The following is a 23,812-nucleotide window of genomic DNA, read 5'->3' on the forward strand; positions in this document are numbered from 1 at the left end:
TAGGTTCACCGTATTTTTTAGACTCAGTTCACTGAAGACCTGCATGTTTGCTTGGTAGTGGGTTTGGTGAGACAGGCCTCACCCAAACTGGTTTCTGTACCACAGGGATGAGGACATTACTCAGCCAAGTCTGGTCCCCAGCTGCTAGACCCCAGCAAGGCTCATTTTCCTTCACTTCCCCCCTTTCCCAGGATACACCACTGCCACCAGCACGTCAATTCTCAGAGGTTTGTCCAACCCAGGGATCCACGCCCAGGCTCCTTTTGTATTTAGTCCCAAGTTGCTACAGTGGGGACCAATCTCTCTTATATGAGCTCTCTTGGGAAGTAGGGCTTAACAACAGCCCCACACACTCCTGGGAAGTATGGACAGAACTAGGCTTAATGTGGTTTATAGAGATCAGACTCAAATAATTATAAATTAAAACCACACACTGAATAGGCAAACACAACAAGCTGAGCAAGGGTAAAAGAAAACTGGAATAAATGCACATCCTCTTTCTCTGGCACTATACTGATCTGTTAAGCTAAAAAGAAGAGAGAAGCTATCTAGATCTAGAAGTTGCATTAATTTTGGTTCATCCATTACTCTGGTTTTAGTATTTGGGGATCGGCCCTTGCTTTCTCAGAACCACATCCTCATGGTTGCTCTCTTGTGCTGTGATGGCCCCTTACTCCTTTTCTTCTTCTTCTTAAGACCATAAGAAGACTCCTGCTGGATCAGACCAATGGTCCATCTAGTCCAGCCTCCTGTCTCACACAGTTGGCCAACCAGTTGTTCTGGAGGGCCAAAAACAGGGCAAAGAGGCCGAAGCCTTCCTCTGATGTTGCCTCCTGGCTCTGGGATTTAGAAGTTTAGTGCCTCTGATGGGGAGGTTCCCCTCAGTTACCATGGCTAGTAGCCATTTTTTGCCATCAAGTTGCAGCTGACATGGCAACCCTGTGGGGTTTTCAAGGCAAGAGACATTCAGAGATAGTTTGCTGTTGCCTGCCTCTGCGCCATGACCCTGGTATTCCTTGGAGATCTCCCATCCAAATACTAGCCAGGGCTGACCCTGCTTAGCTTCTGAGATCTGACGAGATCGGGCTGGCCCAGGCTATCCAAGGCGCAGTGCTCTCCTCTTCTAGGTGTGTGTCCAGAAATGGTTTCCTTCCTCAACCAGCTCCTCAGTTTTATTTTCTGCCTCCCCCCCCCCCCCCCGGAGACTCCTCTTCCTGTCTGTAGGAAGATCCACTCTCACCTTGGCTCCCCAAGGCTGTATGGCTTTTGTGTGAATCAGAGCTGCCCATTGTCCTCCTCATATAAAAAGATTTGTGATCGTGATTTCATACAACCTGACTTTCCCATGACATCTGCAATTTTTGCAGGAGAAAAACAACTTTAAAAATTAATTCTTGGCCATGGCGATCATTGCTCTGATTACAGTCAGATTAGATTACTGTAATGCGCTCGGGCCGGATAATGCAGGGGGTGCAATTAGAGCCGCCAGAATGTGATCCGACGCATCGGCGGCAAACCATGAGTCCTGTCCTCCCCGCCTGTGCATTAACAAGGGGCCGGCGTGATCACACCGCAGGAGTCTGGAGGCAGCCCGTGGCAAACCATTTGCCACTACATATGAGGTACTGTTTTTAATTGCGCTTTTTCGGCGGTATGCCACGGGTTGGCCACGGGTGCGCTCCACTTGCCAGATGTTGCGGTGTGATCGCGCCCCGATAATCTGCCCACCACCCGCGGCAAATTCACCGTGTGACCGGGACCAAAGTAGGGCTACCTTTGAAAAAAATCTGGAAAATTCCATTGGTCCAAAATGTGGCGGCAGCCAGGCTACCACCAGAGGCTGGGTACAGGGGCCGTATCACTCTAGTGCTGAAAGATCTGCCCTGGCTGCTGATTTGCTTCCAGGCACAGCTTCAAAGTGCTTACGGCTACCAGGTGCCCTCTTCTTAGAGGTCATGTCCTCTCTTTTGGGCTCTTTAAAAAAACTGGCGAAAATGTCCTCTTTTTGGGTTGGAAAGTTAGGGAACTTCCTAGTTAGTAGAAATTATCACAGCTTAAACAGTAGTGGTATTTAAAATGAGATTCCTCATAGTGATCACTTGTTTGCAGTAGTCACTTGGGAAATATGTCCTTTTTGGGGGGGTTTCAAAATATGGTAACCCTAAAAGTGCTGGGTTTTTTTTTACCTTTTAAGCTCTAAATGTCTCAGGGCCAAGGTGTTTGAAAGCCAACCTCTGCCCCACAAGCTCTGCTCTCTGTCCCCCCCCCCGCCCGCCTTCCGTGGGAGGCAGGTGGCTGCTCCAGTAGGGTTTCCTCATCTTTGTAATCCCCCCTTCCCCTTGAGGCCGGCCTGGCACCAACAAGCCAAACTCTCTTTGTTTACTCAGGCTTTTAATTAAGGGAGAGATATTTAAAATCATTTTATGGTGTGCTTTTAGTCTGATAACAGTTAAATTTGTTTTAAGTATTCTCTGGCTGGTGTTTTTAATGCTGGGTTTTAATTTATAACTTTTAACATTATGTTTTATGTGATTCTATCAGCCACCTCAGGTAGGTTCCCCAGGATAGGGAACATAAACATTTCAGAAATAAATAAAAATCGAATCCAGATGGACTCCAGGAAAGATAATAGTTCAGTGCTAAGCAGAATTTCTCTCTTCTACATCCATTGAGGTCAATGAGCTCAGAAGAGTGTAACTCCCTTTAGGACTGCACTGTTTATCACCTATCTTTTTCTTTCTTCCTCTCTTTACATTGTCAAAGTGATTCCATTCTATTGATTTTCTAATGCTGGAGGTTTGTCCCGTAGTAACAATGCTGAGACTCAGTATTGCTTCATTGCAAAACTTATCTGTTTTATTCCAGTGTTATTGTCCTGACTTCCCCCAAAGAATCCTCAGAATTGCAATTTGGTGAGAGTGCTGAGAACTTTGTTGAGAGCCTTTGTTGTTGTTGTTCAGTCGCACAGTCGAGTCCGACTCTTCGCGACCCCATGGACCAGATCACGCCAGGCCTTCCGGTCTTCCGCCGTCCTCTGACGTTTGCTCAACTTTATGTTCGTTGCATCTATGACACTGTCTAACCATCTCCTCCTTTGCCGTCCCCGTCTTCTTTGACCTTCAGTCTTTCCCAGCATCAGGGTCTTCTCCAGTGAGTGCTCCCTTCTCATTTGGTGGCCAAAGTATTTGAGCTTCAGTTTCATTATCTGGCCTTCCAGGGAACAGTCAGGGTTGATTTCTTTTAGGATTGACTGATTTGATCTTCTTGCAGTCCAAGGGACTCTCAAGAGTCTTCTCCAGCACCATAGTTCAAAAGAATCTATTCTTCGGCACTCGGCCTTCCTTATAGTCCAACTCTCGCAGCCATACATGACTACTGAAAGACTATTGAAAGAGGTAGTCAATCTTTAAAGGTACAATTGTGGTCTTAGGGTACTGTCTCAGTGATGATCTGGTTCTTATAGATCCACATGGGTCAATGCAGGGGTAATTCATGAGGACAACCAGATGGATTTCACCTAGAGAACTGGTGTTGAGTAGTGATGGGCATGAACTGGGAAAATGTGGTATGGTTCATGGTATGCCAGCTTCATGAACCATGAAACATCACAAATAAACCAGTTTCATTTGTGAGGTTTGTGACATGGTAGAACACCCCTCAGCATGATAGAGACACCAAACTCACAAGGGATATCCGGCTAACCCTCCTCTACCTACATGCCAAGGTTGGTGAGGATTGAATTTATGGGGTTCGAGTTATGGCTCCCCCAAAGAAGGTGTCCCCAGGAAAGCATTTTCTGGGGAAATGACAAGCACAGGTTCATGAGGGTCAGGATTGTATAGAATGGATCCTGTGCAAATTAAAGATGCCAAACATGCAAGAGATCTCCAGATGACTCTCCTCTACTTGCCCTCCAAGTTTGATGAGGATTGGATTTATGGGGTCCAAGTTACAGCCCCCCAAAGAAGGTGCTCCTATGGAGGGAAAAACAGCAAAAAAGCAAGGACAACAGAAGCCATGCAGAACAGAATCGAAGTCCCAGAGAATCTCTGCAGTAGAAACTGAAGGTTGGAGGCATTTTTGCAAGCCCAGCAGAACCAGTGCAATGTGCCCAGCAGAACTAGTGCCACTGTGGCACTGTGAACCCAACAGGACTAAGGTCAAGTCAGGGAAGTGTTTTTTGGGGGGACATGTCAGACACAGGTTCAAAAGTATATAGAATGGACCCCCTGCAAGTTACACACACCAAATGCACAGGGAACCTCACCCTGCCACCTGCTCTTTTACAATCTCTTCAAGTTGGGGGTGGATTACATTTCTGGCGTCCCAGTTACAGACTCCCCCAAAAAGTCTCTCCAATGCTCTTTCCAGAAAAGACAGCTGCAGTTACAGGAGTCTATGGAACAGCTCAGAAATAAGACAGCAAACTCACAGGGAAAGTTCACCTGGGCAGACCCCCCCATCAGACAGTGGAACCAAGGCAAGCATCCCCCCTATGCTTGCAACCCCCATACTTCTGAGATCTTCTTTTTCCACTTCTTGAATTCCTTGAAATCGGAGAGTCAAATTTGATTTTTCCATTTGTAACATCAGTAACTTATTTTCTTGCATTTCTTGCTTCCTTTCCATTTTACTGACCTTCTTCTTGATTTTCTGCATATCTTCTGTTGAAACCAGACATTTCTTTGCAATCTCCTCCATTTTCTTGGCTGTGTCCGTTAACTGTGTCTGTTGACTGCTGAGAACACTTTCCATGCTTACTAAAGTTTGGCTAATTTTCTGCATCTGATCCAACAGAGGGCGAAGCATCTCACTTTCTTGATGATTGACAGCCGTACCGGAGAGGCAGGAACTAGTACCGGAAGTGACTATTAGCTTCTTCGCTTGCTTTTCCTTCTCCTTGTCTTTTTTAGCCCCCGACATCTTGGCTGTTTGTTTAGTTTTTAAAAGTCCATGCCGCACTGCTTGGGAAACAATCCCTTTTCTTCGCTTTAACAGAATCCCCAAAATGTAATTTTGCTTCTTTCAATTTCACTCCCCCCTTACTCTGCTTACAGTCCCAGGTGCAGTTATGTGGGACTACTAGATTTCTCATGGATCTTCAAATGAATGGAGGAAAAAACAGTGATTTCCTCATACACAATAAAGTTCTACAATCCTGTCATTATGGCCCAATGTTGATAGCATCTATGAATTGCTAGCTTCAAAAATGTATGATAATACATCCCGGAAAATCTACAGCAACTGATGTATGATAATAATTAGAATAGTTAATTTTAGGCAGAGAAGATTCTATCTGCTTATGGTTTTCTTTAAGACAGATCTTATTGCTAACTTCCTGATCTTACACCCTGTCCCTTTTAAGCACCTTGCTATTTGTTGTTGTTCAGTCGCACAGTCGAGTCTGACTCTTCGAGATCTCGCCAGGCCCTCCTGTCTTCCGCCGTCCTCTGATTTGTTCTTCTTGCAGTCCAAGGGACTCTCAAGAGTCTTCTCCAGCACCATAGTTCAAAAGAATCTATTCTTCGGCGCTCGGCCTTCCTTATCGTCCAACTCTCGCAGCCATACATGACTACTGGGAATACCATTGCTTGGACCATGCGTATTTTTGTTGGCAGGGTGATGTCTCTACTTTTTATCATGCTGTTTAGGTTCGCCATCGCTTTCCTCCCAAGGAGCAGGCGTCTTTTAATTTCATGGCTGCAGTCACAGTCTGTGGTGATCTGGGATCCCAGGAACGTGAAGTCTGTCACTACTTCCACGACTTCCCCTTCTATTTGCCAAGGAGTGATGGGGCCGGATGCCATGATCTTAGTTTTTTTGATGTTGAGCTTCAAGCCCACTTTTGCGCTCTCCTCTTTTACTCTGAGCAAGAGGCTCTTAAGGTCCTCTTCACTTTCTGTCATTAGAGTGCTATACTCACACTCACAGCTTTCTTCCTGGATCACTTAAGCATGATGGGGCAGTTGTGGTCTTGAAAAATCCACCCAAAGCCTAAGGGGAAATTAGCTGAATGGGCCAGGTGGGTTGAGTTTGCAGTGTATGTCACTAATTAAAAAGGAAAAAAAATGACTGTTTCTTATTCTAGAAACAAGCGCTTATTCTTTATACATCAGAAATGTCAAAGCCTGGATTTTGGGTTTTTTAAAAAAAACATTTTTGCATGAGTTAACATCATTAGCAATTCTGGAGCAGTGCTCCAGGATGCAAGTTTTAAAAGCTCTGGTACTGATCCCGACATTTTTTTTTTTACATGGACAGAGGATGACATACACAATATTTTTACTTGAATGTGCGGAATAATGACAACATTTAATCCTATAACCATTAATAGGACTAACAAATTCTGTTATTTCCATGGCATATTTACAAATAGAGCAGAATTGCTAATGATGCACCTTTAATAAGGCAGTTTGGAGACATTGCTGGACAATAAGACAGTTTGGAGGCATTATTGGCTGAGAAGTTCCTGTTGCCGTGCCTCTTTGGGGGTTCCCATTGATGTGCAGTCCTGATGAAGGGATCGAAAACTCCGTGAATAATCTGGAGGATGAGTTGACTGCAGTTTATTTCTTATTGCTTGTCTCAAGTCCTAAGGACTGGATCTACTTGTTGATTGCAGCATGCTTTACATTGTTTACCTTAAATCTTAAGAAGTGAATGTACTTGCTTTATGGACATTTGAAGATCATGTTTTTCAGTCCACTGAAATTGGAATTTGTGAAGTCTTTCTTTTGGGAGTATTAAATAGTAAATGTTAGATATTGCTTTCAATCCCCAACCTATCTATTGTATTTTTTTAAATTTCTTATATTTCATGTATTGAATACTATTGTATATTTGAGAAATATTTGGATCCTTATTTGATGTTAAGTCATACAAGATTTATATTTATTCATCTATTTCCTTAAATTATTGTTAGTCTCCCAGTGTATCGGCAACCAGGAGGCGCTCAGGGTCATCTTGGAAGATGTGGGACATTCGCCTCCCTTCTCGTTCTGGATGGGTCTTTGGCCCCTGGAATCCAGGAATGCTCAAGAGCAAGGCTGGGTTATCCCAGCAATTCTTCTCAGCTTTCTTGGGTCTGGCCCCTTCTTTCCAATAAATAGTGTGTTTCTTGGGTTTGGGCTTGACCTGTTTATCTTCCTTCTTGTCAGGTAGGGTGAGCGGGATCTCGGTCTCAGAGCCGGTTCCTGTCGCAATGTCTTCAGGCTCGCCAGCCATCACGTTGGTGGGGCTGCAGTCGAAGAGAGAGGAGATCTGACACTTTGTCAGACTCCTGGGCAAGTTATTCTCAACAGTATTCTCTTTGGCAGCGATATGTTTATTGAGTTAAGCAAGTTCCAGGTCTTAACAGTACCGTGTCAGATCTAAAGATTTTGGTGGGTACAATCAGAGATATAGGTGATTCAAATGTAACCCCTCCTAAAGGCCCACACATATGTCACACCCACTCTGCCTAGCTCCAGCGTCTCTACCCCCCCTTCACCTGGGAAAATATATGATCCCATTATCTACTAAGCAAGCTGGCACCAGAAGTCTCAAGGACGTTCCTCTGGGAATGGAGAAAGGCTTCTTTGGAAGAATTGTGCTTCTAAGATAGCAGCAAGCCACACACTCCACACTCACACACCCCACCTAAGGAATTCCCCTCCCACAGCATCCATGGCAAACTGAGAAGAGCAAGGTTTGATAGGGTGGGCTGTACAGTGTCACATCCTTGCTGAAGTCTCCCCCCCCCCCAAAAAAAAGAAAAAAACCTCTGCTTTCCCTAGGCACAACCCTCAAATCTCCACGAATTTCCAAAGCCAGAGTTGGCAATCCTAATGTGTCTGTATTAGGGAATATATATATATTCATGTATATTCATTCATATATATATATATATGAATGACCAGGCTTATGTCTTTACATTTTTCAGAATGAAAACCTCTGCTTGCATTATGTGCACAGTGCGGGAGCTGCTATAGCATGGTTCCTTCCTTTGTTCACACGGGAAACCCAAGACCACATGGAAGCAGTTCCCATTGCAACTCCTCTCATACCAGCATTGCCTCAGTTTCTTGTAGGAGTGATGCTGATGTGGGAAGCAGTGTGGGTCCTCCTATGCAGCCTTGGGGCTCTCATGTTACTCAAGTTGGAGGGGGGGGCATGGCTCAGTGCTGGAGTAGCTGCCTTGCATGCAGAAGGCCCCATGTTCAATGCCTAGCGTCTCCAGTTAAAAGGATCCGGTAGGAGGTGATGTGAAAGACTTCAAAGACCCTGGAGAACCACTACCAGTCAGATGATAGTCCTATGGTCTGACTCAGTTTAAGGCAGATTTGTGTATGTCTATAAAAAGTCCACATGGAAGACTCAAAACTATGCTCTCCACTTGTAGTCTGAAATGATGTACTCTACAATTCTACTACCTAATTCTGCATAATGTATATAATTACTTTCCATTCTTCCAGCGGAATGTGACAAAAACTACACATCCCAGAATCTTGTTTAGTTTACTTCTGCTTTCAGTTACGCCATCTCTTGCTCCTGTTCATGGCAGGTGCAAGAAAATGAGAAGCAATCTTATGAAACAGCCCCGGAAGAGCTACCTGAAGAAAAACTGCCCAAGACGGAGATCAGAGTGGGCAATCCAGAAACCGCCACTAAGGAATTGCTGTTCAAAGTGGTCCAGACCCCTGTGAGCGAGATAGATGAAACAACAACCCTTCCTGCGCAGCTGGACAGATCTCTCAGTGTACAACTCGAGGGCTACCTTGGGAGGAAACATGATCTAGAGGCACCTAACAAGAGGGCTTCCAACAGGTGGAGTTTGTTTGTCTGGCTAGTGGGTTAGGGCATTGCTTTTTCTGATTCGCTAAATAGACTCTCTGCAGAATTGCTGTTGCTCAGTCCCTGATCCTTCTTTCCTCTAAGACATAACATTTTGCAATCTCTTCCTATGCCAGATAATATAAAAGACTGTTTCTTCTTCACCCAGGGGTTGAAGAATTCCTTTAAACTTCAGATAAAGAATTGAATCTTAAGGATTGTAAGCAGAATGGATTTTTCCCACCCATCCGATTTCTGTAGTGTGGTCCCTCATGCTATCTAGATGCTACCTAGAAAGCTTTCTCTGAGGGTGGGTGGGGGACCGTGGGTGGGGGACCCTTGGGAACTGTGTGGAATATGTCACTAGGGACTGAATCTGCAGAAGGAAGTCTATGTACATTTCAAATTTCCCCTCACATGAATGAATGGGGGCTTCTTCAGGTTATGTTTGTATGTTGGGGGAGTTAACCTTAATTTTCTCGTCTATTATGAATGTATTTTTTTTCTTACTTTCTCCTCATGTTCCCAGGCTTGGGGAGGGGCTGTGGCTCAGTGGTAGAGCATCTGTTTAGCATGCAGAAGCCCCCAGGTTCAGCTCCCAGCATCTCCAGTTAAAGAGACTGGGTAGCAGGTGATATGAAAGATCTCTAAGACCCTGGAGAAACACTGCCAGTCTGAGTAGACAGTGCTGAGCTTGATGGACCAAGGGGGGGTCTGATTCAGTATAAGGCAGCTTCATGTATTACTGAACCACTAGGAAAAATGACTGTTGTTGAAGTGATAGTGCTCCATTTCTCTGATCAATGAGAAGTTCCAGAGGCAACTTCAGATGGCAGTGTGTTGCCGTCAAAGCTGGGGTTTGTGGTATAATTTCAAGGCCCAAAGCTCAGCAAGGGGTGGTGTGGGGGAATCAAGCTATAGCTTTACTTTTGAAGTAGGCATCACCATCTGAAGTAATGCACAGAGTCTAAAATTAGCTAACTGCTTCCCTGTATAAGGATGAGGAAGCAGTAGAGATTGATGATGGTTTTGTAATATTTGGTTTACGTACAAATTGTCAGCTCTGCTGCCGTGATGTTTATGGGCGAGAGTGCAGCTGCTTGACCTGTGTACCAACTCATGCCGCATTCCTTTGTCCTTGCTTATCTATGACCTTGCTAGCTAGCTGCCTGTGTAGCGTCTCCCCATCTATTACATTAAAGTATAACCTTATGTTAAGCGTGTACTCCTTTGTTTGGCTGTGGAACCTGACACGAATAGACAAAGCACACCCCTTCAGCATGAAGCTAAAAAAACAGCAGGAAGCTCATGTGATGACCCCACATCATAGTCCCAGAGCCCATCAAAACTGCCCCCTTCCTGTTTCAGCGCACTCCAGCTAGAAACTCCCACCTGTCTCTCAGTCGCACAATCCAAACTGCAGCGTGGCGCCAAACTGTTTCTCTGCCCCATCTCCTGTAGTTAATGGTCTTTCCTCCAGCTCTGACAAGCCATCAGCAAAAACATTCTTCAGTCAGAATAGAGCCATACACAGTTAACATCTCTGGCCATTCATTCACAATCATTAAGAGGATCTGGAAATGTGCCCTTTCCCTCAATTAGAGATTATTTCCCCCCATCATGTTCCTAATAGTGTGCCTTTCTTTTTCTTTTTTCTTTTCTCCCTCCTCTCACACAATTCTTGTCATCTAGTTTGTAGTTTTTAACTTTTCCTTTCAGTCTTCATTTTGATACATCTAACATATTTAACATAATTGGAAAAGGAAAGAAAAGTATCTTGAATCCATATATGTTAATTGTCATAAAATAAATTAATTAACAAATTGCAGGATTTGCTAACATTTCTCCCAAAATTAATTCAAAGTAGAAAAAATGGATGGCTTTTTGGCAGGTTCAGTAATATTCTAACAACCTTGAGCATTTTCTGTAGCATGTTCTCTTAACACCAGAGGATTTTTACTGGCACTTCGGAAGATCCATCTAGGAATTTTCTGCACACAATTCTAGTTATAGATCGGGATAATAATATTACAGTTATAGTTATAGAGCGGGATGAAAATCACCACTTCATCCTAGTAAATCAACGAGAAATCAACTCATTTGTCTTCCTTGTGATTCTGATTAGATTGGAAGCCTTAGGACAGTGGTGGCGAACCTATGGCACGGGTGCCAGAGGTGGCACTTAGAGCCCTCTCTGTGGGCACGCGTGCCATCACCCCAGCCAGGCCCAGACCATCATTAAAGTGTCGAATTCTCTGCCAAATAATTGTAAATAAATGAAAGCATTTGGGATTGCTTTCCTTACTATGTTTGGATCATCTTAAGTTAATGAATGAGTTGTTTTTTCTAAAGTAAAACTTCAGTATTCAGGTTAAATTGCCATGTTGGCACTTTGCAATAAATAAGTGGGTTTTGGGTTGCAGTTTGGGCACGCGGTCTCTAAAAGGTTCGCCATCACTGCCTTAGGAGGTTCCTGCAATTGAGTGTAGCCTGCAGAGTCCCTGTGGTAAGAGATGCCTTTTGCTTTCCTGCTAGGTCCTGGAATACGTTGTACTGTGTGCTCAGGAACAGTGAACTGACATTTTATAAGGATGCCAAGAGCTCGGCCTTGGGTGTGCCTTACCATGGAGAGGAGCCTTTCCAGATGAAGAATGCCTTCTGTGAAGTAGCTGCTGATTACAAGAAGAAAAAACATGTCTTCAAGTTGAGGTAAGGGCAAGCTGGCAGCCAACAGTGACGTTCTTTCTTTAGATCCAGGTGGGGGTAGCCATGTTGGTCTGAAGCAGCAGAACAAAGTTTGAGGTTGCGGTCACACGCACAAGGTAAAACGGGGGCGGGGGGGGGGGGGCGAGCCTATATCCTCCAGAGGAATTTGATCCACAGTTGCACAGTCACACAATCCTTGGAAGCTGCAGGCACAGCCTGCCACTGCATGATCAGACGCAACCACGGGTGAGTCGGGTGTGTGTGTGTGTAGCTGTTTGTTTCCAATGCTCTTAAATGAGGAATCGATGAATCGCACCCCCACACCGAGGGCTCCCTATGGAGCTTGCGATTATGCGCATACTGAGAAGGGGGGGGGACAACGGGACGGAGTCGGGATGGCCTGATCAGACCATCCCGATGGCATGAGAGTGCGCTGGAGCGATCAGACAGGGGAAAGTCCGTCTGCGGCCCATCGCAACCCGTTAACTACCGGATTTTCCCCAGTGTCTTTTAACTCTGCTTCTGCGGCAGAGCAGAACAGGTTGCCGACGGCTGCGGGGCGCTTCCCAGATGTTGTTGTCTGATTGCGCCCTTTAATAAATCCACCCGGCACTCGCACCTATGGTGGGTCTAATTGTGCGTCTGATCGCAGCCTGAGTCCAGTAGCACCTTTAAGACCAACAAAGTTTTATTCTGGATCTAAGCTGCACACAAAATCTTATAACCAGAATAAAACTTTGTTGGTCTTAAAGGTGCCAACTGGATTCAAACTTTTTTTTTTTTTGGTTCTAGAGCCTGTAAAATCAAAGATCCAGACAGCCCCCAGGGCATAGGATCTCTGTATACGTCATTAGCAATACCAGCTTCCTGGGCATAAGTGGAGTTCCTTGTGCAAATTCAAACACTTATTTGCCTGAGCCTTGCACCATTTGCCCTGCAAATACTTGGTTTGCAAGACACCTGCTCCCCTTCTGGTGGCACATTCAGGTCGAGATGGCAGGCAGAGGGACAATCTGGGGAAGGTGGGTGGCTGCTGCCGCCTTTGAATGAAAGGGCTGGACTAATGAGTCATTTGATAGCTTCCAACTCTGTTGATTCTTGAAATGTGCAGGTGTTTACACATCCCAATATACACCTGCCTTTCACCTAGGATGGCAGATCATTAAAGTTTACCAGCCAAATTGGGGGTGGGGGTGGAACCCTCCACTCGTATCATATGATAGCTTCAGCTCTTGTCTTTTCTAGACTCAGCAATGGGAGTGAATGGCTCTTCCATGGCAAAGATGAGGTGAGTTATGTTATGCACCCTGGCACAATTTATTTCTGCTAAAGATAAAAACATAGTGGTATCCACAGCTGCACATGTAACTGCAGAAGTCCTAATTTAGCAATGAAATAATTGGTACTACTCTGGGCCATGTTTTGCTATTCAGAGTTGCTTTGGCATAAGTAGGCCATTGACAATGAATAGCAGCCAAAGCCAGCTAGGAAAGGTCATACCCATATTCTGGGTGGGGGCTACAGTAGGTTTGGGCTTTCCTCTGAGGATGAGAAGAAGACAGTCTTTAGTCCAAGAGAGCAGAATGAAGGTTTTGAAGCTACTAGGCAAGAAGCAACTGGGGGGAGAGGGCTATAAAAATAGTAGTGTTGGTACTTTTTAGGGTTGATGTGTTTTAGGATTACTGTTGCCTGTTTGTGTAGCCCTTCTTCTGACTAACTCAGACTGTACACGTTAATAAATAGATGTAATAAAATTTCGGGTACTCTTCCCCCCACAAAGAAATTGACCCCGTAATCGCTGTACCAGAAGTTTGGGGGAAGCATAAACGTCTACATTTCTGTTGACTTTACTGAGGCTTCACTTATTTAAGAAGACAATGCATTGTGGAACTACTGGCAACTGTGGGCAGAAACGTTACTTTGGAAGCCACTGAAACTTTAGTCCAGTTTACGCATGCACAAGAACCAACTGCTAGTTTTACCTGGACTGTATCATTGTTTGAGATTGGCAGGTGGCAGTTTTCTGTGTTTCAGTGCTGCTCTGTATGAAAGTTCCATGGGCGTAAGAAGATCACCATGCCAAAGAGAAGGCTAAATTGAACACTTCTAACTTAATCTTTGAACAGGAAAGCTTGTTTGTATGTGGTGCAACACTGAAACAGACACACTGCAGCCTGGAAAGTACAGCCCAGGTTATATCTTGATTCTGGTTCATGTATAAAGTTAGCCACAATTTCAAATAAAAGAGAAGGAAAAAAATAATGAGCACCTTTAGCCAGGTTACTAAAAACAGAAAACTGGTTGGTTCACCTCTACGGACCAAGGTTCCCTGTGGCATTCATATGGCACAAGCCCCTGCTTCCCTTGGGATCCACCAAAATCTTCAGACAGTAGGTGGGGCCAGTGTAAGGCAGAGACTGTTATTGGCTCCCTTCATTCAAAGGAAAGGGTTTTTCACTGGAGGATCAGGAAGACTGGCCCTTAGTCAGTGTGTGGGTCTGTTCCCCCTCCAAGCTTTCCTCCTTCCCATGAACTGCAAGGAGGGACGTAGTTCATTTGGCTTCACCTCCTCTGTGGTAGGCATGGAGGGGGGGTGCTCTCCGCCCCTGGGGGACCCCTGCAACATGTCGGCCATCCTGCCTCCGTTTCCACAGACAGATTAAACCTTTGCATTTGAATCAGTCATCCTTTTGGCAATTAAGACAGGCTCTCCCTTAGTTTCAGCTGCTCCTTCTGGCCACTCAACTACAAACTCTTGATATTTTTGAAAAACTAAAGATTTAAAGCCTTCTAGCTCATACAAAGTCATAATTTCTTATTTTGAAATCTGATCTTGATTTTGGAACAGTATTTCTGCTCTTTGTTTGGGAACTGAAATTTAAAATGGTGGGGTTTTTTTGGCTTTTTCTAACAGGACGAGATGCACACCTGGCTTCAGGGCTTCAGCACAGCAATAATTGAATCCCAAAGCATTAAAACCAAGGCCCAAAGCCTGCCTCTGCCTTCCATCACTACCATGGATTTGAGCCTGACCAAGAAAGACAAAGAGAAAAGATTCAGCTTCTTTCCCAAAAAGAAATAGCCAGTCAGATGCCTATGCTCTCAATATGCATAATGAAAAAGTGCACGTGTGAGTCTCCCTGGGCGCTCCCGGCCCCAACCAACCCTGTCCTCATCCTTCCAACACAGCCCTGCTTCTCATTTCCCACCACATCCCCCCCCATGCTCTCCAACGAGCATAAAGCCAGGATTTCAGATAACAAGACAGGGTCCTTGCTCCAAGGCACCCAGTATTTTCCAAAGCAGGTAACTTTGAAATGTGGGTCCTCAGATGGCTCATTGGGAAGCCAGTTCAGCAAGGCGCTCTCCCTGTGTGTGATACTTTGTAGACCTGGCATCTGACAAAGAATGGCTTCAGCAGAAAGATGCCTCGTGAGTTACGGAGACATTGCAGAGGGAAGAAGCGAAGCAGGACAGAACCAGCCCAAAAGGGATCTGACAAGAACCATGGAAACTCGCGGTGTGATTTTGAAGCAATTTTTATCCCTGCGTGAAAATCTGTCACAGATCCTAGTCAAAAAACCAAGATTCTTCCTGTCTTCTTGTTGAACCAGAACTAGAACTTGAATTTCTCCATTGTATCCACAAATGGTCCCCTTCTCTGTAGAAAAGCATAGACAGCCATGCCCGCAGCTGGCTCCTTGCAACACTTATAGCAAGTTAGAAGCCAGTTTTCAGCAAGGTAGGTACTCCTCTCTGTAGAGAATTGTGACCCACACATAAGTGCTCATGCCACAAAGCACAGAACTCTCTCATGAAAAAGGTACCCTCCATCTTCCATTGATGGTGACATCCAAGAGTGCATCACCCATATTCAAACTTGTGCACTAAATTGGTTAGAATGGAGACTTGTTTGAAGTACGTGTGTGGAAGAGAAGGATGAGCCATGCTCACCTAGTACGTAAACACCCTACAGCAACAGTCAGCTGCAAATAAGTCCCCTGGGAAACTATGGGACAACATGTGAGACTAACTGAAGCTCAATTGGTTTATAGGACTTAGCTGCAACTACCTTTTGCTGGGCTGTGCCCCACATTACTTGGTGAGATTTTATTAACACTGTTATTTATGCAAGGGTTTTCTTTAGAACAGGCCTGAATGTGGGTGCAGTGCTTTCTCTTGAGGCTTCTGAAAACAACTATTCTGTGTTGGCTCAGCTCTCCAGAAGCAAACAGGTCCTCTATTGTTCCCTCTGAGAATCTGCTATGCCTGAGCATGGCTTTTGGCAATTCACTGTACTGCTTTTGCACTTTTTTAGAGTGTGGCTTTTTCAGTCACCATAAATGCACAGTGCTTATCCCATTGGCTCCGTCTTGCAAAGACCTCTGCCTGTGATGCGTGTGTGAATGGCTATTTAAAATATATATATGCACGCACTTCCTACCCAGAATTTATGCAAGCTCCTTATCTAAGGTAGGAATTCAGTCCAAAAAGCAAACGGAAGAACAGCAACTAGAACATATTATTGAGGAGTGGGGAGTGGATAGCCGACGACATGAAGAGGAGCCTGCAGATCATCTTCTCTCAGACTGGCTGCGCTGTCTGAAGGATCTCCGCACATAAGGCTCCCATTGCTCAGTAGCCTTCGAGCACCCCACCCCCAGGGCTCCTCGTTATCTGTAAAAACCAATCATATTTTCTTTGTGGATGTCACGTACCATAATGAAAGTGCCTTATCCTGGGGGCCTCCCATAATTATCACTCCAAGAGTGAGCACACTTTGTAAGCACCATGCACACAGACCAGTTTAGATTCTCCTTTTACAGGAAGCTTTAAACCAAACCATCTCCTGGCAAAAGTGAAAGTCTTGAGATACTGAGGGGGGCTCTTCTTTGCCTTGCACCTGCAGCTGCGAAAAGTGGGAAGGCTACATGGATCCAAGTACCAACAGCAAAACCTTGAAGCTGAGGTTTGGGACATTTTCAAGTGTTGCTTTTTGTTGAGTCTCAAAGTCCTACACTTCACCAGATCTCCTAGACTGTAATGTGTACTCTGTATGGACTGTTCTGCTACTGATAGGCACATTTTCCACAGTCCTACATGTGTCTGCAAAAAGCCAGTATGGCTAAATGGTTTTTATTGCTACACTGTAGATTCTGGTAACCCTGACCCTACTGGACGTTGAGGTAGGTGGGTACAATTATACATTCTGACTGCTTACCTGCCTCTCCCTCCCTGTGCCCTTTTAAAGCATCACTACCATAAAAGAAACTTTCCCCTGTTTATGCCGAGAGGCTGTATGCACATCCAGATGACCATCAAGCAAGTTTTTGAGAGTCTGGTGTGCTATTAGGGCTACACAGCAAATTGCGCCACGCCTATACAATGATGTTTTTGTTTTTTGGTGGATGACTTGTAGAAGGTAGACCAGGCATTTTTGCTTAGCATAATTGAAAGGCCTCCAAGTGCTTTGGAACTGGCAGCTCAGACAAGCAAGTGGTGCCGCACCCACCCTCAAAGTAAAATCTCATCGTTCTTGCAGAGAGGTGAGACAGCGCATGGCGACAACAGCCATGTGAATTGGCAACCGTACTGCAGTTGTGCCACTGATTTCAATCCTCCATTGCCAGTTCGCCGGCAAGACGGGATACAAATAGAAAATAATACATAATAAATAAATAAATAAATCAGTGCATGCAACTCTGGTCAAGGGTTGGGCTGTTGTATGCATGTGCACGCGTGGGCTCTGGGTGGATGCGAATCGCTGAGAGGTAACAGAGTATGAGAGCAGGATGCCCTGAGGCATGTCAAGACTGCAGCCTGGAAGTTTAGTTCTCTTGAAGGGCTGCAAGTACCTTGTCTCATATGATCAGCCTGGGATTTCTGCATCTGTTTGCAGTAAATGTTCTACCCTGAAAGGAAAGGGCTACCCATCCTATCCCTCCAGTAGTTCCCCCTCTGCACACTCACTCACTCACCAAGGAGCAGCGGCACTCTTAATGCTCCAACCTCCCTGTCATAACCCAGATCAGGGTGCTATGAAAGATGGGGGATTTTCCCCTACCCTTTCGGTCCATGCTAAAGATAGGAATACATTCTGAAATGAATACAGAATAGTTTGGGCATAGAAAAGTCGTTAATATCACGAACACTGCAGAGAGGCTTTAAATTCCATTGGGCAAATTTTGTATGAGACCATCTTCACAGCCAAAGAGGAAGAGAGGCAACAGGCAAGGAGCACGAGGGACTTGGAAGCTGGCAGCGGGTTCTCCTGGAAGAACAAGGCACATGAAAAGATGGACCGAGTCAAGACTTTCCTGCAAATACCACCAGGAAAAGAAACAGCCACTGAACATGCTACCCAGCAGCACTTGGACCTCACAGGCACTCTGGGTAGCAAGCTCAGCCCTCCTTTCCTTTCCTGGGCGATACGGTGACCTGTCACTCTTGAGCTTCACATATAGTATGATGCTGATTTTCAAAAAACCTAGGCTAAAATGCTTTCGACTGCTTCTGCTGTGTGACCACTGCCCTGCACTGTGTGCTATTCAGAAGTGGCTGTATAGCTTGTGTACATTTTCTACTTTTCGACTGTCTCTGCTGTGTGGCCACTGCCCTGCGCTGTGTGTTATTCAGAAGTTGCTGTATAGCTTGTGTACATTTTCTACTTTCATGTAGCTTTAATCATTGTCTGTAGACACCATATGGACCATGCTTCCAGACCTCTGTTAAGATTTGGTTCCAGTTTGGCAGGTTTTGAATACAGCTGTCTGTGTGCCCCTATGTTTCTCTGCATTGTGCTCCTACCCCTTAGAGAACAGGAGCAATGTTCTTAGCCTGACAGGAACCATTTGCTGTCTGGTGGCTTATAGGCCTGCTCAGCTCTTCCATTCTTGGAAGGCTCGATTCAGCTCTTGGAGCTGCAAAAAGTGACTTCAATTCTGTTAAGCTTTCCAAGATCCCACTGATGTAGGGGTCCAGACCTGTTCAAAAGGGAACAGCACATCACCAGGCCCAGAATATGTTTGCTTCAGAATAGTGAGGGCAATCAGGAAACCCGTATCTCTCCCACAGATTCATGGAATTAGGAGTAATTCTCTTATTTCAACAGCTGGGCACCAAGTTCCACCTGCTTCAATGTGCTTCCACTGTCCAGAGAAGAGAGCTAAAGCTTCAGAATGTGCTTCAGAAGCAATTTAATAACTTTTTTTCTAATAAATGAACAAATAAATACTCCTTGGCTCTGGGATTTTGTATGTAATTTTTGTCAAGTCTACTAAAATATTTGAGGGAAAGCTGTCTTATCTCAACCATGATTTCACCAGCTAGCCTTGGGTAAGCCACTGTCACATGGCATCCTATATATATAATTCCCTTATGTATTGGCCATTTCCAGCTCTCCCATTGGCCCATCAACTGCCACTCAAGAGTACTCACGTGCCATTGGCTGAGTGCTGGATCCGCTCCTCTCCCCCACTCACTGCCAGCCTGGACACTTTTCTCTCACAGAAAATAACTGCCAAAAAGGCTGTGTCTCCTGACAAAGACACTTCTCCTTCTTGGCTCCTGTGGGACTAAGGTTTCCCTCAGTGGCTGTTGCTAGGCAACCAAGCTTGGTTCTGTCAGTAAAAAGGCAAAGCCAGGAGGCCTTTTCCAGGCCTTTGTGGGGAACTCATTGGGGCCAGTCCTGACTAGGGTTGCCAGCTCCAGATTGGGAAATTCCTGGATATTCTGTGGTGGAGTCTATGGAAGCCAGAGTTTGGGGAGGGGAGAGGCCTCAGTTGAACAGAATGCCACTGAGCCCACCCTCCAAAGCAGTTATTTTCTCGGGGGGGGGGGGGATCTGTTGTCTGGAGTTCAGTTGTGATATCCGGAGTAAGCTGCTTTGGCCTCCACTGCGGAGAAAGACTGTAATTTTCCTCCTGGGGAACCATTGCTGCCAATCTCTAGGTGAGGGCTGGAGATCACTCAGAATTAAAACTGCTCTCCGGATGGCAGAGATCAGTTCCCCTGGAAAAAAAGGCTGCTTTGCAGGGTGGACTCTGTCATTATACCCTGCTGAGGTTGCTTCCCTCCTGCTTGGTCCCCACTGCAGAGAAAGACTGTAGTTTTCCTAGGTAGAGGCTACGGGTAGGAGAAAAGAGATGGAAACCTGAAGTCAGAGGGGCAGATAACGGTATGTCGATGGTTGGCTGGGAAGGAAATAGGGTTGCTACCTCCAGGTTGGGAAATTCCTGGATATTTGAGAGGTGGAGTCTGGAGAGTGGGGTTTGAGAAGGGGTGGGACCTCAGACAGGTACAATGGCAGAGAATCCACCCTCCAAATGAGCCATTTCCTCCTGGGGAACCAATGTAGCCAATCTCCAGGGGAGAGCTGGAGATCACTCAGAATTACAACTGCTCTTCAGATGGCAGAGATCGGTTCTCCTGGAGAAAACAGTAAGCTCTGTCATTATACCCTGCTGAGGTCACCACAGCAAATGGACGTGGAGTGCCCAAGGCCAGGGCACCTGCCCAGAGCCTCTTTCTAGAGCTCGTTGTATTTATTTCCACAACGAGCCTTATTCCTAGCAGTAAATAATGCTGGTTTACTTTCAAGGACTGTGGTACGTCGAGTGCTTTTAGTATTCATGTAGTCTCTTATAATAATCAGAAAGAAGCACTATTTTGGATTCGATGAACTCCATGTGCACTAGTCTTTGCCATTGAGTACGCTTCCTCTAAAAATTACATTTGCACAGGGACCCATTGAAAACTACTGATCTTGAGCAAATGAATTTTTAGAGGAAGAGGAAATGCACTCCCCAGTGGAGACTTATCTAGTGCACACAAACCGTGTTCACAGAATCCAAGGTACTGCATGGAGACCAGAGTTTTACTAAAGCATTATCTGGGTTAAACCTCTAAGTTCCACATGTCACATACATACATGGGCCTGCTGTGGTACAGTTCAAAGATTTTTCTTACACATGTTTGGGACATTTCTCTTGATTTTTGTATGTTCTACTAAATTTTAAAACCCCACAAGTAAGGCTCCTTTGCCATGTGATGGGGCAACAATGGCATTATGAGAAATTTACAGGAGCCAAGCCTCAGAAGCACATAGATACTACCAGTGCAGTCCTGTGCAAAGTCACTCCAGTCTAAGCCAGTTCTTTTTAATGGGTTTATACTGCAGTAACTCTACATAGGGCTGCAATGTCAGTACACTATGCTATATTGGGGACCCTAATTTAACAAGAACAGATTCTACTTGGCTTAATGGTGGAGAACTAAAGCCACTCTGAGGGTCTTTTTTTTTTTTTACATTTTTACTAACTCCTGAAGACATCATCATTGTATTCACAGTAGAAAACAGTTTTGAAATACTTTTAACTCAAGTATTATTTGCAAGCCCTTCTTGCTTACCACCCTATTTTCTTTGTCCTGTCCCCCACCCAAATAGCGCATGGCCCTCTCATCTCTCTGCAGCCCCACCATTCGGCCTCTTTCACAGGGGTCTCTTCACACCTTGCCCCATCGCTGTAGTGCCCCGTCTGCTTGTTTCCCAACCCACTGATGGGCACTCTGGGTTTCATGTACTTCCTCTAGTGTTTTTTGCTCTGTGTCTGCCCTCTTCCTCAAATCTCTATGTCTCCTTGCTAAGTGTAGTGCACAAACATACAAGGGTTTCACTCACCCACCAATTCAAATCAATAAAAGATTCTCAGATATGGATTCCACGTGTCAAGTGAGCCATGAAGCCTGGCTACAAAGAGCTGGAAATACTGGCATCAACTCTACCTTGTAGTATACAGTGAGGCAGGAATTCTGCCCACTCCAAGCTTGGTTAGTTTTTTCCCTCCGATCTGCCTACTACTTCTCCTGCCCCACACTGATAGCATCTGAGAATGAAGTAGTACTATACTGTTTTCCCTCTGAAGCTTTTTAAGTAGGGAGGGGCATCATTTCTCCAGGCTACGATTCTGAAAACTATTCATGAACATCATGATTTTTTGAGATCTAAAGGAGAGGTGATGGATGTGCTTGGGAAAGCTCAGTGCACTGCAACAGCTGAAACTGACAGAATGAAGAATGATGTGAAAATTGAGTATGGCCCTCCAGGTGACCCCAGAGCATCTCTCTCGCATCTGACCAATGGCAGGAAGGCACATGGTGCCAAATCACCGATCAAGGTAGGCAGCTGGGTTGGGGATGTGAGACTCTACAGGAGGAGACAGACAGGCTGCAGGACCTGAACTATCTCAGCACAACAATTAATTTGATCAGCCCCCCTGCCATCCTCTGCCATCTTGGAGAAGTCTGTGACTCCAAGAACATTATCAGTCTTCGCTTTGTGCACATGAGATACAGTGAAAAACTAACGACTGTGGTAACTTTCGATCCTCTCCACCACCACCCCTGCCACACACCCAATCTCAGTGAAGAAAACAAAGCCACGCTCTGGTCAAAAGTGGTTATTGTACAGTGCGTACAGACTGAAATGTGTACACAATCCTTATTAGATAATATATTTGCAGAGTAGGAGGCCTGGAACCAATCAAAACTCCCAACCTCAATAAAATTACATTCTAAAACAAAACAAAACCTTGGAACAATAACTTATTCTCCTATGAGCCTGAGCAGTAGAAGGAGCACTTGTTCCTGCTCAGTCATGACAAAGTAGAGACTTCCTAGCCACGCTTTGGTCCTGAAGGCAAGAATACATCTTTTTCTTAGCAGGACTTACGAACAGCTGACTTATGGCATATGCCTGCTCTAGGGGGGAAGCGCCTTCAGACTTGCAGCAGAACCGCCCAACGATACTGCCTGCAGCAAGATGAAAACAGGCTTATGGTGCTGCAGTGTTGATGAAGAAGTGCAACCATGCTCAAAACACATAGACAGGACGAAGGGGGCTGTCGCTTCCTAGATGGTCAGGTGTCCATGTAGTGGGGACCACAGTGCAAAAGGGACTCTGCTGTCTGTCCTTCCAAGAAGCTGGTGCGAATGATCATTATTTCCTCAAAGGCTGACACCACAGCTTCCCAGCTCCGAGTAGGTTTTAGTGGCACGGGAGCGAGAGGGGCCCTTATGGCTCAACTGTTGGGATTGCGGGTCTGGAATTTCCCCCGCAGGTTCTTCACCAGGCTTTGCTGGTTGCTGTCTGTTCTCTCCCTCCATAGTGGCTGAGGTGTCTTCTCCGCTTCCTGAATGCTCTCCTGATGCTTCTGGTACTCCTCGGAGTCCTGGTAGGCCTTGCACCGCTCTGCCACAGCTTTGAGAGAGATCTTCTCCCGGGAGGTAGGGGAGCGGATCTGCACATAGCTCTCATCGGGCTCACCAGCAATACCCGGTAGCTTCTCCATGACGATCACCGGGTGGCTGTTCTCCAGCAGGGCTTCAGCCGTCACACACAGTTGCTCCTGCGTAGGGAGGAGTGCCTGGGCCTTGGGAAGGAAGTCAGACGTCTCCCTCGCCGGCCCCCTGCAGCTCCGGGTCCTCCCCGGCTGGCCTGTCTCCCTCTTCAAGTGGCCCTCTGAGCACTGGTGTTCCAGCATCCTATTAGTGTCCACCATTTTCTCAGGGGCTGAGCGGCTCCTGCTGACAGGCAGTGGCCAGCACTTCTCAGTCCTTGCCTGGCAGGAATACTTGGACCGCAGCTCCCGCACGTCAGGCCAGCTGAACTTCTCCGCTCTGGCAGGACTGCCGGGCCGATGCGATGGCAGGGGACTGGCAGGGGAAGGGAGCCGGGGGCTGCTGGAGCAGGGGCTGAAGGAGAAGCGCTTGGGTGACTTCTCATGAGGAGGAGGAGGAGAAGAGGAAGAAGAAGAGGAAAGCAGTAAGCGCGGACTCGATTCCTGCAGCACAACTTGTTCATAATTGAGGAGGGACAAGGCTGGCTTCCTCTTGCCTAGGAGAAAAAGCAGCAGGGAATGAGTGAGGCAGTGCTGGTGCAGTAAGGCAGCGGCAAAACCCTGGAGACCTCTGCCAGCCACCTCCCCCTTTAACCTGTTCAAGGGCCTAAGAGCTTCCCTGGCAGAGCTCTCCTGAGAAGTCCCTCGTCCCAGGACTCCTGTGGGCTGGACACAGCCGGGGAAGGCAAGACGGTGGCCCCCTCTGAGAAGGGAGAAAGCAAGAGAGCAAAGGCTCCTCTGCTCACCCTCACAACTCTCCTGACCATAAGCTCAAAGGCGGATCTAGACGGGGTCTGTGAAGCAGCCATGTTATGGAGGAGCAAGGCAAACCTCCAGGCAGCACTCATTCCTCAGAGAATAGGAGCTGGAGCCGGGCCCTGCGTGAGGTCTCCCAGTGG

At 46.0% G+C, this 23,812-nt stretch overlaps 2 protein-coding genes across 2 annotated transcripts in view; one reads left to right on the forward strand and one right to left on the reverse strand.

Annotated features, from left to right (window-relative positions):
• SPTB (spectrin beta, erythrocytic) overlaps window positions 1-14,608 on the forward strand; it is a 114,243-nt gene extending 99,635 nt beyond the window's left edge. Inside the window, exons 33-36 of the mRNA XM_015414511.1 lie at window positions 8,543-8,805; window positions 11,347-11,520; window positions 12,763-12,805; window positions 14,432-14,608. Coding sequence (XP_015269997.1) covers window positions 8,543-8,805; window positions 11,347-11,520; window positions 12,763-12,805; window positions 14,432-14,599 — 648 coding nt within the window. The 3' untranslated portion in view covers window positions 14,600-14,608. The remainder of the gene's footprint in view (window positions 1-8,542; window positions 8,806-11,346; window positions 11,521-12,762; window positions 12,806-14,431) is intronic.
• A 7,358-nt stretch (window positions 14,609-21,966) lies between these two features.
• The window catches only part of PLEKHG3 (pleckstrin homology and RhoGEF domain containing G3), a 58,486-nt gene continuing 56,640 nt past the window's right edge, over window positions 21,967-23,812 (reverse strand). The window contains exon 18 of the mRNA XM_015414499.1: window positions 21,967-23,410. Coding sequence (XP_015269985.1) covers window positions 22,596-23,410 — 815 coding nt within the window. The 3' untranslated portion in view covers window positions 21,967-22,595. The remainder of the gene's footprint in view (window positions 23,411-23,812) is intronic.

This window comes from Gekko japonicus, unplaced genomic scaffold (assembly GCF_001447785.1).
Source record: "Gekko japonicus isolate JY-2015 unplaced genomic scaffold, Gekko_japonicus_V1.1 scaffold446, whole genome shotgun sequence".
NCBI lineage: Eukaryota > Metazoa > Chordata > Lepidosauria > Squamata > Gekkonidae > Gekko > Gekko japonicus.